The sequence below is a fragment of the Mastigoproctus giganteus genome, chromosome 7 (genome assembly GCF_048544385.1).
Source record: "Mastigoproctus giganteus isolate SK-2022 chromosome 7, ASM4854438v1, whole genome shotgun sequence".
NCBI lineage: Eukaryota > Metazoa > Arthropoda > Arachnida > Uropygi > Thelyphonidae > Mastigoproctus > Mastigoproctus giganteus.
Genome location: NC_143581.1, coordinates 8473752 through 8486677, shown reverse-complemented (window position 1 = coordinate 8486677; position 12926 = coordinate 8473752). Strand labels below are relative to the sequence as shown.

General features: G+C 38.4%; 1 protein-coding gene across 1 annotated transcript in view; it reads right to left on the bottom strand.

Annotated features, from left to right (window-relative positions):
• The window catches only part of LOC150082472 (cyclin-dependent kinase 10-like), a 92048-nt gene that overhangs the window by 52087 nt on the left and 27035 nt on the right, over positions 1–12926 (bottom strand). The window contains exon 8 of the mRNA XM_090378637.1: positions 8792–8861. Coding sequence (XP_090234763.1) covers positions 8792–8861 — 70 coding nt within the window. The remainder of the gene's footprint in view (positions 1–8791; positions 8862–12926) is intronic.

Here is a 12926-nt window from a genome sequence, read left to right as displayed (position 1 = left end):
TATATAATGGGATTATCACGTCCCTATCTCTACTTGCAAAAGTTCGATAGATCATTGATAGGACACCATGGGCCTTCCTTGCAACCTGTTTACAATGCTCAGAGAATTTCATGTCTGACCGTATCGTAACACCCAAGTCCCTTTCCTCCAGTACTGGCTTTAGTTGAACTCCACCAAGTGAATAAGTTATTTTGGGATTACTGTTTCCCAGGTGTAATACCTTACACTTTGTTGGATTAAAGCACAGCTGCCATTTTTCTGACCATTCCTGAAGTCTATCTAGGTCTCTCTGAAGAAGCTCAGCTTGACAGTGATCATTAACTACTCTACCAATTTTAACATCATCTGCAAATTTAGACATCACGCCCTCTATCCCTTCATCAATGTCGTTTATGAAAATTAAAAACAACAGTGGTCCTAATACTGATCCTTGGGGAACCCCACTTCTTACATCAACCCAATCTGAGGAATAGCCATTTATCACAACCCTCTGCCTCCTGCCCTGAAGCCATCCTTCTATCCATCTAAGGATTTTCCCAGTGATTCCAACCTGTTCCAGCTTATAAAGCAACCGCTCATGTGGGACTGAGTCAAAAGCTTTGCTGAAATCTAAATAAACAATGTCGAAATTATTCCCTAAATCCAGCTCGTGAGTGACCCTTTCGAAATAGCGAACCAGATTTGTTAAACATGATTTTCCCTTTACGAAACCATGCTGAGTATCCTTGAGAATTTCAATTCGATCCAAATGATCCTGAATTCCACCCTTGATCATTGCCTCCATGATTTTCCCTACTACTGAAGTCAGACTGACAGGTCGATAATTTCCAACTTCACTTTTAGAGCCACCCTTATGTATGGGAGATACATTTGCACTTTTCCAATCCAAGGGAATCTCCCCAGAGTCTAATGATGCTCGCATAATTAGCCTCAATGGTTCAATGCACTCGCTTGCCGCCTCTCTTAAGATTATAGGGTATATTCCATCAACTCCAGGAGCCTTACTGGTCTGTAGGCTCGAAAGTTTTTTCATTAAATAATCTTGCGAAATTTCAATATCATTAATTACATATTTTTTAACTTCGCTCCCACAATTTCCCTTTGCCACAAAAGGCTTTTCATTTGTAAATATCGATGCAAAATAACTGTTGAGTTCATCTGCAACGGCAGCTGGTGTATTTATTACTATCCCCTTTCCCTTACATAAAGGTCCGATCTGGTTTGTCCTGCTCTTCTTGGCATTTATATATGTGAAGAATTCTTTATCCCCCCCCCCTCTTTGCTCTGTTTGCTAGTGATTTCTCATAAACTGCCTTTGCCTGTCGAACCTTTTCTGTGGCTCTATTACACATCACCTTGTAGCTGTTATAGGCTTCAGTACTTTTTATTGCTCTGTAACTTTTCCATGCCACCTTTTTCTGCTCAAGTAATGTGGCAACTTCACTATTCATCCAACTTGGAACCCTTCTCGTGGAGTATTTTTTTAATGGTATATACGCATTCAAGGCATCTGTGATTAATGTTTTAAAAGCGTACCACAGTTCAATTGTATTCATTCTCTGCGCGATATCTACCCAGTTAATAGAGGCCATGTAGTACCTTAAGGCATCGTAATTTCCTTTTCTGAAATTAAAACCCATTCCTTTGCCTTTTACTTCTGCTTCCTCTCTCGTCATCATCCACCGTAGAACTCCGTGATCACTTCCTGCTACTGGTTCCTCTACTGTCAGCCCTGTTATGTCATCTGATTCATGTGTGATGATGAGGTCTAGGATATTCTTTTCTCTAGGATATTCTTATTCAATCTTTCTACACACCCATATCACCCTAAGCTTTCTTCACTTACTTTTGATTGGATATTTGTTACTCAGAATGTTTCATAAATCCTCACTTGTAATATTTATTTAATTTAATTTATTTTTCTTAAAACTCTATCAATAGGATTCCAATTTTTGATCAACCTAAAAATTGTGTTATAAACAGCTAAATTTGTCTTTAATTTCCCTTTGCACCATAATGAATTTGTATAACTGGCTACCTACACTTCCTATTATTTCCATGTAAAATCTTCCATTTTCATTAAAGACTATTCTTAGATTAAACAAAATTTAACCTGTACAAATTTTTGGAGGTTATTGATTTTTGAGGTTATTTTCCTTTTTTTCTTTTTTTTTTTTTTTCCAACTTTAATAATTTTTGTTATTGTGCAAATTTTCATACCAAATTATACAACCTTTATTTTTATTCAAAGATTTTTGCAATCTATTATTCAACAGCACACTATCATCCACAATATTGTAAATAAAATTGATGAATTTGAATTACTGATTCAAATGTTTACATTAAATGTAGACATTGTAGGGAAAGCAGAGCCATGGTGTCACTTACACATAAGTGATGCTGAATTTGAATATGGGAAGTATAAAGGACAGACAAGAGAGGAGGGGTGGAGGTGTTATGCTCTTAGTTAAGAAGCATATTAAATATAAGGCAGTGCATCCAGTCAACATGGGTGAGCAGTACAATGCTGAGTCAGATTGGTGTGTACAAGATCTCAAATTGATTTCAATTTTGGTGTGATACAAAATTGAGAATAGGAGTGTGTTATAGACCTAATGACTGTGATGAGTATACCAAACAGTTATACAGAGAAATAGAGTGGGCTAGTAAATCAGAATGTCTTGTAATGGATGATTTTAACTTTCCAGATGTTGAGCCCATTGTTGTTTTCAATATTTATTAATGATATTGATGAAGGTATATCAGGCATATTGCCAAAGTTTTCGGATAATACAAAGGTTGGCAGGGTTTTTAATGACAATAATCAGGGTGAGCTACTACAACAAGATCTAGGAAAATTTAGTCAATCGGCTGAGAAATAGCAGTTGAAGTTTAACATTGACAAATGCAAGGTACTGCATATGGGTTGCAGTAATCCCAGAGTAACTTATCAACTGTGTGGTACTAAACTCAGGGTAGTGGCAAATGAAAAAGACCTTGGGGTCATTGTGCAGTCAGATATCAAATTCTCTGAGCAGTGCTGACATGCTGCCAGAACAGCTCATGGGGTTTTGTCAAGATATACAGAAACTTGACTAGCAGAGAAAAGGAAGTGATTATTCCTTTGTACAAGGCCATAGTTAGGCTGCATCTTGAATATTGTATACAAGTCTGGAGGTCTCACTTTAGGAAGTGTGGTCCTTGAGGTTGTCACAGACATTCTCTCAGATATGCCAGACAAGCTGTTCTTGCTACCTGGGAGTCTAAAACGCTGATGGAACTGATATTCGGGTGACACTCAAGTCAAGTGGACCCAATTTCAGCGAAGTCCGGACGGTCTATGACAGCCAAATCCTCTGCTTGCACCTTCACGATGGTGGGACTGTTAGTAATCCTGGGTATAACCTTCATGCACAAGTACATGGTGGGTGACCACCCAGGTGTGAACCAACGTAAGGAGGGGTCGAGGTGTGGCGCCCACACCACATGGAGGAATGCCGCCCCTCTATGTTACCAGGCAGTACTAGGTGGTAGATGACTCTCATCAACCGATGAAATACCACTACTTTGCTTATTGGAGGCTTGAAGTGGTGGAACACATGTTTAGTCTCTAGAGCTAAGTTCCGGCCAACCCTTCCCTATCTCTTCCATCATGCAGTATGATTGATGATTTTTGAGGTTATGATGAATGTCGTGGCGAGATCCAATATTCCTTACATTTCGAGGGTACAGCTCTAAAACAGTGTTCGCAGGATGGCCGCTAGATAGTACACCGGACCAAACCTATTGGTAACTCTCTAGGAGGCTTCCGGATCAGCTAGTGTATAATCTTGCTACCTCTACTCTGCCAGATAGTGACTGGAGGAAGTCCGAGTAGTGTGTATGCGGGGAGCATTGTCGAGGCCACGTTATGTCAAGGATCTGGGTATATTCTTACCACATGTACGGCATATCCAAAAATTTCATTGCTTCATACAGCATGTCCCACCCACTTTTTCTTACTATTGAATACACCATGAATTGTCAAAATAATAGAGCAAGCTTATCTGCGAAAAGATCTAAACCTCCCAAGGACTTCCTAATTTATTTCACAAATATACGTGGTCTCAATTCCAATCTCAACGATGTCTATTTCCACTTGCAGTCTTCCAAACCCCAAGTACTTTTTCTGACTGAATCTCAGTTATCAGTTGATTCAACTACTGCTCATCTCAGATGTCCAAATTATTTGCTGTATGATTCCTTTCGCCTCAAAGGTGGTACTTGTGCATATGTCCATTCTGATATTCCCTGTCAGAGACTTGGCAATTTGGAATCTCCTCTGTTTGATCTTCTCTGGCTTAAAATCTCTCTACCTCATTGTGTAAAATTCATCTGTTGTCTCTACCGTTCTCCCAACTCCACTAATCACTTGGAGCTTTTTGACTTCCTCTCTTTGCAACTTGACTTTCCTCCAGCTGGCTTCCGTTTTCTAGTCACACCGACCCAGCAGGTCGAGATGCTGAGGCTTTTGCAATTACTAATGACCTAGCACAGATTGTTCATTTACCTACAAGAAGACCGGACAATCCTAATCATACAGCCAATACGCTTGATCTTTTTCTCACAAACAACCCTTCTAAGTACAAAGTTGAAGTGAGAGGTCCTTTAGGCACTTCAGATCACAACTTAGTGATTGTCTCTTCTCCAATGGAACCTTTATCTCATGGCTATTCCCAAACTCTTATTGTTTGGCATTACATGAATGCAAAATGGGATGACCTGCGAGACTTCTTTTCTTCTTTTCCTTGGTCTGATTACTGTTTCAAAACTTCTGATGTCAACATTTGCTCAGATCGTGTCAGTGAAATTATTCTTGCATGAATGGAATCCTTTATCCCACACTCCACTTTAAAATCTCATCCTTTATCTAAACCTCGGTTTCCAATAAATGTGCTAAGGCTGTCCAAGAGAAGAATGTTGCATATCGTAATTGGCTTGTTTCTAATTCTTCAGTTTCATTTTCTGCCTACACCAAAGCTCGCAACAATTGTAAAGCAGTTATTAATCAGTCCAAACTAGAGTTTGAACAGGCTAAGAGTAGAAAACTTGCTTCTTGCCCTAATGGTAGCCGAGCATTCTGGTCTCTTGCCAAAGCTATTGGCCGCAACTTTTACCCATCTCTGCTCCCACCTCTGTCCAAACCAGATGGTTCTGTTCTCACTTCAGCCAAGGATAAAGCTGACCTGCTAGCATCCCATTTTTCTTCGAGCTCATGTCTTAATGATCTTGGTAACACACCTCCCACCATTCCTAACACGCTCCATTCAATGCCTCCTGTGGTCTTCCGTCAAAAGGATATCAGAAGAATTTTGATGAATCTTGATGCTAAGAAAGCTCCAGGTCCTGATGGTATTTCTCCACTTGTTCTCAAAACCTGTGCTCCTGAACTTACTCCTATTCTTTGCCGCCTTTTTTCACTTTCTTATTCCAAAGGTGTTTTTCCTTCTGCTTGGAAATTTCCTCATATCCAACCAGTTCCTAAAAAGGGTGACAAATCCCTCCCATCCAATTATCGTCCCATTGCAATTACTTCTGCTCTTTCTAAAGTAATGGAGAAATCAATTAACCGCCATCTCTTAAACTACCTAGAAACCTTCCATCTAATCAACGATCGCCAGAATGGATTCTGTCAGTGTCGATCCACTGGTGATATTCTGGCTTATGTTACCCATTTATGGACTAATTCAATGGAAAGGTTCAGTGAAACACAAGTAGTTGCTCTTGACATCTCAAAGGCTTTTGATCGTGTTTGGCATAAAGATCTTCTAAACAAGCTTCCATCTTATGGTTTGCCAACTGTTTTTAGTAATTGGTTATCCAGTTTTCTCTCTGATCGCTCATGAGGGTGATGGTAGATGGCTCTCTGTCTTCTAACTTCTCCACTAATGCCGGTGTCCCCCAACGTTCAGTTCTTTCCCCCACTCTTTTCCTCTTGAATATCAATGACCTTCTTCCATTGACTGGAAATCCTATCCATAGTTTTGCCGATGATAGCACATTGCATTCAACTTTCCATTTTGAGAAACCTTGTCCAGCTCAATCAGCTTCAAGTTCTCCAAAATCTGCTGCCAATTCCTTAAATGCCGATCTTCAGGTAATTCTCCAGTGGGGCAAAGACAACTTAGTTGATTTCAACCCTTCTAAAACTCAATCTTGTCTTATATCTCGCAAAAAGGATTCTTCTGCTCCTATGCTTATCTTTAGTGACACTCCGATTTCTAGGCAAAATGATATATCTCTTTTGGGGATTACCCTGACTTCTAATCTCTCTTGGCACAAGCACATTACAAATATTGCTTCCTCTGCATCTAAAAAACTTGGTTTTCTCTTTCGCTCTCGCCTCTTTCGCTTTCGCCTTCCAAACAGCTGCTCACTCTTCACTCTGTATAAATTGCAAATCTGCCCTGCCATGGAATATTGTTCCCACATCTGGGGTGGTGCCCCCAAAACCTCTCTCAGGCTTCTTGATTCCATTCAGAAGAGGGCAGTTAGGTTAATTAATGATTCATCTCTAACAGAGTCTCTCCACTCACTTTCTCACAGACGCACTGTTTCTGCTGCATGCCTCTTCTACAGATACTTCCATGGGCACTATTCTTCTGAATTGGCTTTTATAATTCCCGCTCTCTCTTTCAAAACAGTCCGAACATGTGCCGCCACCAGCCAACATCCATTTACTGTCCAACTTCAAACCCACAGAACCAACTTTTCATCTTCCTCATTTATTCATTCAACTGCCGTTTTCTGGAACAACCTTCCTTGATACGTATTTCCTGAAAATTACAATCTACAGAAGTTCAAGTCCAATATCAACAAATATCTTCTTTCGTCTTCTCAACCTCCAACCCAAGCACGGTACTAAGTACTATAAGTTCTAATACCTCTCATGTTTGGGGTTCTCATAAAAAAAAAAAAAAAAAAAAGTGATGTAGATCTGCTGGAACAGGTGCGGAGAAAGGCAACCAGATTGGTGAAGGGAACAAAAGGGTGCTTTTATCTAGAGGTGTCAGTTCTGCAAATTGCAGTTTCTGGAGACTAAGTACCTGTGGGGTTATCTGATTGATCATCCCAAAGGTGATCTGAGTGTTCAAGGCATGGATTGACTAAGCTGAATATGAATGGCATTCTTCCTCTTGCTGAGAATACACACGTGAGGGGTCTTAAATTTAAATTGAGTAAGAATGGTTCCAGAATAGATGCGGGAAGTTTTTCTTCAGCCATGAGTGGTTTGTTGGAACAGATTCTCTGGATGGTTAAGTGGATGGTTTGAATAAATTCAAGGAAGGAGATAAATTCTTGAAGGATATGGATGGGAGATGTGTGTAGGATTGTTTTTTTTTTTTTTTTTTTGTCTTTGCATCATTTGCCACTGCTACTACCACTAATACACAATCTAAAAAAAATTTTAAAAAAAAAGAGAAGTTGTATATACACTGAGCGATCACTGAATTATGACCACCTATCTAATACTCCATAGGTCCTCCTTTTGCCCTCAGTACAGCAGCTATCCGACTTATCATTGTTTCAACAAGATGTCGGAAGCGTTCATGAAGTATGGCCAACCAAGCTGTGTGTAGGTGATTGGTGTATCCAGACACCTGATATGCCTTTCCATAGTGTCTCACAAGTGCTCTATGGGATTGATATCAGGGGAGTTCGAAAGCCAATCGATATGCTGGAAGTCAGAACCGCGTTCCTCACACCATTCCTGCACAAGAGCCCAATGGCTCGGCGCAATGTCATCTTGGAAGACACCATCGCCATTCGGGAAAAAGTGTAACATAGCGGTCAGCAAGCAGTTGATGATAGCGGAGACCACTGATATGCTATCGTCAACAATAGCAGAGACCACTGATACGTTGTTCCACATGCACCAAGAGTCCAAGTTCCTGCCAGCAAAACATGCTTCACACCATACAACTGCCTCCACCGGCCTGCACTTTTGATACCATGCATGATGGATGAAGAGCCTCATGTTGTTGATACCAAATCTGTACATGACCATCCAAGGTATGGAGTAAATAACGTGACTCATCCAACCAGCACACCTTCTTCCAGTCTTCTAATGTCCAACTTGCATGCTCTTTGCACCAGGTGAGTCGTTTACACCGATGAACCCTGGTTAGGAGAGGATGCCGTAGGGGTCGTCTGCTGGTATAGCCATATGTGCGAGCATGCACGCATGGTCATGCCAGATATTGTTCCAGGTTGGCCTCTGTTGTATTGGGTAGTCAACTCTTCAGTATTGATGTGCCTGTTCGCCTGTACGAGTTGTCGGACCCAGTGCTCACCTCTAACATCAACCTTCTGCTGACCTTTGCAGTTTTGCCATCGAGTCATTGTTTGACCATTTTGATGCCAGTCCTGGTACACTTTAACTACGGCAGTCTTGAACACTCCACCAGTTCAGCTATTTTGGAAATCGAGGCACCAGCTCATTGAGCATCCACAATCTGTCCTTTATCAAATCCCGATAAATCTTTCCTTTTACCCATCACACTCAGAATTTTACTACCTACTGAACCACTGACACCTTATCTATGCTGCGTAGGTCAACTAACTCCACACTCTCGTACCTCACATGGTCAATGAGTCACATTCAATTTTCATAGGGGTGGTCATAATTCAGTGATCACAGTGTATATTACTGTGTGCACCAGGAATTTTAGGCATCTTATGGTCAGGAAAATATGGTAATGCAAGTATAAAATTTGATTTGTTGAAGAAAGGAAAATTCTAAAATATATACCATAAAGTGACTACACCAGGGGTCATGGACTGTGATGATGATTCACATCTTCTAGCCAATCCAAAATCAGCTGTAAAAATAAGAACATATCAATTACAACTGCATAAATCTAATTTCTTTTAAGTTAAAATATCTTGTTTGATTTCTCATTTAAAAATTCTGTTATGTGAAAAAAAAAATACATCACATTTTTAAATAACTATATCTCCTGAATGGGAGAGGGAGGGGGTAAGGGAGAGAGAAAAAGCACATTAACTAGCAGAACAGTAATATTCAATGATGGGACTCTATCACAGAAATACAAGTAATTTTCCAAAAGAGTACACAACAGATGGTATAAAATCAAAACCAGTGGTCCAGTTCGGTCAATAATCATCTTTCTAGAACAAGAACTCATTAACATGTTCACTGCTTCCTGAACACAAATATGAGGCTTCAGATTTTAATCCACTTGGAGGATATGATTTGATTTGGAATTTTGTGGCACAAAAACCCACTTGGAGGAAAAACCACCCTACTTTTAAAACATTTTATTCCAATTAACAGAAGGAAAACCAGATATTTTTGTCAAGCACTTAATTTAGCTGCAGTGAGGAGAAAGCTCAAAAAAGGTTTCTGCCCTTTCTAATCCAGATTGACTCAATCCTGTGGTTTTCAATCTCAGGTCGAAACATTCATCAGATAAACCAGCAGCAAATGTATTAAGTTCTGATGTCACCAACTAGTTTCCTGTTGAATATGAGGGATAACAGTTTGATCACATCCATTAAAATACCTTTCAGATGCCTAACATAAGCAGTAATTCTCTTTGATACTGTCAAAGAGGATTACTGGTCACCTAGAGTATTAATAAATCTTTATTGCAATACAACAACAGAACCTATCATGGCCAATAGTCTAAGGTAACCCCATAATGACAAGAGGATTAACATCTTTAGAACGTAGCCAGATCTTAAAGACTCTGCTGGTAATGCAGTCCCCAAACATTTGATGAAGAATGGATTTGTACCTACCACCCACCCACCCACCCAATATAAGGGCATCATTTTGCCTTAACACTATCCAGTTCGGTAGACCAAGCTCCTTTTATTGAATGTTATTATGCTTAGTACCATAAAATAGTGATTCTCTATCATGACAAGTGTCGATGTTTTGGAGATGGGGAAACAGAAATAAATCAAAATTATTAGTTATCTGAGTTTGATTTATTTCTGTTCTCCCCCACATCCCTTACTTATGATATGGTTTACAGTTTACCTGGAACTAAAAAATAATTGCACCCAGTTTACATTAAAAAAAAAAAAAAAGGATATATGAGTTCATTTGGTCATTTGAGTTTTCTGATATGCCTAGCTTCCCACTGAAGAGGGTATGATAATGTATGAAACAGCTATGTGGGGAATGCCACTATTTTCCTATATCTAGTCAATAATCATCTTTCTATAGCCTGAATTATTTATTGTTCCTATTTATGTATTTGCTAGCTGGTCTCAAACACTATGATACATTTAATATATAGTCATGGTCTAAAATGTTCAAGGCAGCACTTTTTTTGGCATTTTTGTCTACGGTCTTTGAAGGATTTAAATTTGGAACTTTTTAATTTGATTACATAGTACTTTCTCTAATACATTACAGTTCAAATGTTTGTTCTTTTTTTTTTTTGTAGGACAAATATGAGGTGCAGCAATAAAGTACCCAGACTGGTTCTGTTGCAGTCATGTTTTTGAAAAGAAACAAAAGTGGTATGTTGTTCATACTTCCTCCAACAGATGGTGGTACAAAGATTGTTTAGCAGGCTTATAGACTGCTATTGTTGTTGTTATTTGGTTTTCATGAGCATTAGCAACTAAGGCCATATTGCTCTGTTATAGACTGCAAGTAACAAACAGTTTCATCACTAGCATTAACGTTCCATGTCATGATTTTGCAATGGAGCAATGAACAAATATCAAATTTTGCTTTAAACTAGGAAAATCTGCAACAGAAATGCATGAGGTGATAAAAACTGTTTATGGTGATGAAACATTAAGTTGTACCAGTGTACTGAATGGTATAAGTGGACTTCAGGATGTTCATGATGACCAAAGAAGTAGGCATCCATCAACCTCTCGAAATGAGGATTTCCAGGATTAATACAATACTGATCACATTTTTTGATAAACAGGGTGTGATTCACAAGGAATTTGTACCTGAAGGGGGAGGGGAGAGAGAGAGATTCAATGCTGCGTTTTACATAAAAATGCTTCAAAGACTATTGAAGCATATTTCATGGGTGAAGCCAAAATTTTGAGAGAATGACAGCTGGTTCTCGTTGAATGACAATGTCCCTGTCCATTTGCACTTGTTGAGAAGATATTTCTGATGAAACACATTATACAGATCAACCATCCACCCAACTCTCCCAATATAGCACCAGAGGACTTCTTCCTCTTTCCTAAAGCCCTCAAACGAAAGAGAAAACTGCACTCAAAGGAAAGAGATTTCAGGATGTTGATGACATAAAGAAAAACATAACCACCAAACTGAAGATTGTCTCTTTGGAAGCCTTCACTGACTCTTTTCAGAAACTTTAAAACAGTGTAATAAGTGCATTCAATCACATGTGGTGATTACTTTGAATAAAAATAAAACCATTTTTGAGCTCCTTCACACTTTATGTTCTTTTTATTGCACCATTCCAGGAACTTGACTGCCACAAATCATATGACCTTTAAGCTAACCAGCAGGATATTAAAAATATCATTTATTTACTTTACTAAATAAAGCAAAAGGTTTGTGCTCCTCAACAGCAATAAACAAACAGTAGTTAAGTGTGCTTACTGCAACATACAACAACAGCAGTAAGCAAAAAGTAGTTAATTGAGATTATTTACCAACATAATTAAAATACAAAGTGCATTTACAGAAATATACAATCAAAAATCATTCCAAAAAATATATAGAGAATACACTTCAACAAGAAATAAACATTTTACAAAGAACACACATTAGACATTATAGGTTACAGCAGAAATTACATATAAGAAATTATAATAATTTAATCAATCAAGACTAAACTGAACTAACAAAGAATTCAACTCTATGCTCAGCATAGATGATGACACCAAAGAATGTAATCCAACCACAGGTGGTCTACTGTGTGTGGAGAATTATAATACAAAAGGCAGTTGCAATTCATTGTCCAAGGATACATTTGTTTTATGCAGATCTCATAAGGATAGTGTTATGCTCTGCATAACACATAATATCAACTTGTCGCAACAAGAAGAACTGTTGGGCAACAAGAAGAACTGTTGGGCAACAAGAAGAACTGTTGGCCAACTAGTAAGGGTTGCATATGTAACCCTTACCTACCATTGAAAATTCTAACTACTTGCTTAATTCAATCTCTTTCTCACCAATAATCAATTCAAGTATAATATAGATATTGCTTCTTTTCTATATATTAAAAGCATAATTATTTTTGTGCCAATTTCTAATATAACATACTTGAAACACTTATGGTTTAACAAATCATAACTGATAACTGATTTAGGTTTAGCAAAAGACAGTTCACCACATGAAGTACAGGGGGTACACATGAAGTACATGAAGTACCCAGTATCCGAGTATTCATTATCCAAGTCCCCGCAGTTACGAGGATTTGAAAATTAAAGCTTTTTCCCTTGAGAAAATTGACCAAGCACTTGAATAATTTTTGTGAGAACAATCTCCTTCACAATCATGCAACAAACGTTAAGCACAAAGTTAAAGACATAACTAAATGCTATAACACAATTTTATCTGAAAAATACAAAAAAAAAAAAAAAAAAACGCGAACAACTTTGGATTCATTCTTTGTTCATACAACTGAAAAATAGTGTAACTTCAATAAACTTTACTTAACCTTACATTGTGTAACATATTATAATAAAATAATTTTCTCATTTTTCAGTTCCTTCATCCATTTTTTACTATGTACAAATACATAATAAACATTACTATACAATATCGGTGTAGATACACCATATCTATTCATCCTTCACAATAAGTTGCCCATGTGTCACTACTTCGAATAAGTAAGGCTTCACTTGCAACACCAGGGTACCTGCCCACCCACCGATGAAAAGCCAACTAGCTTTCAAATGGTGCC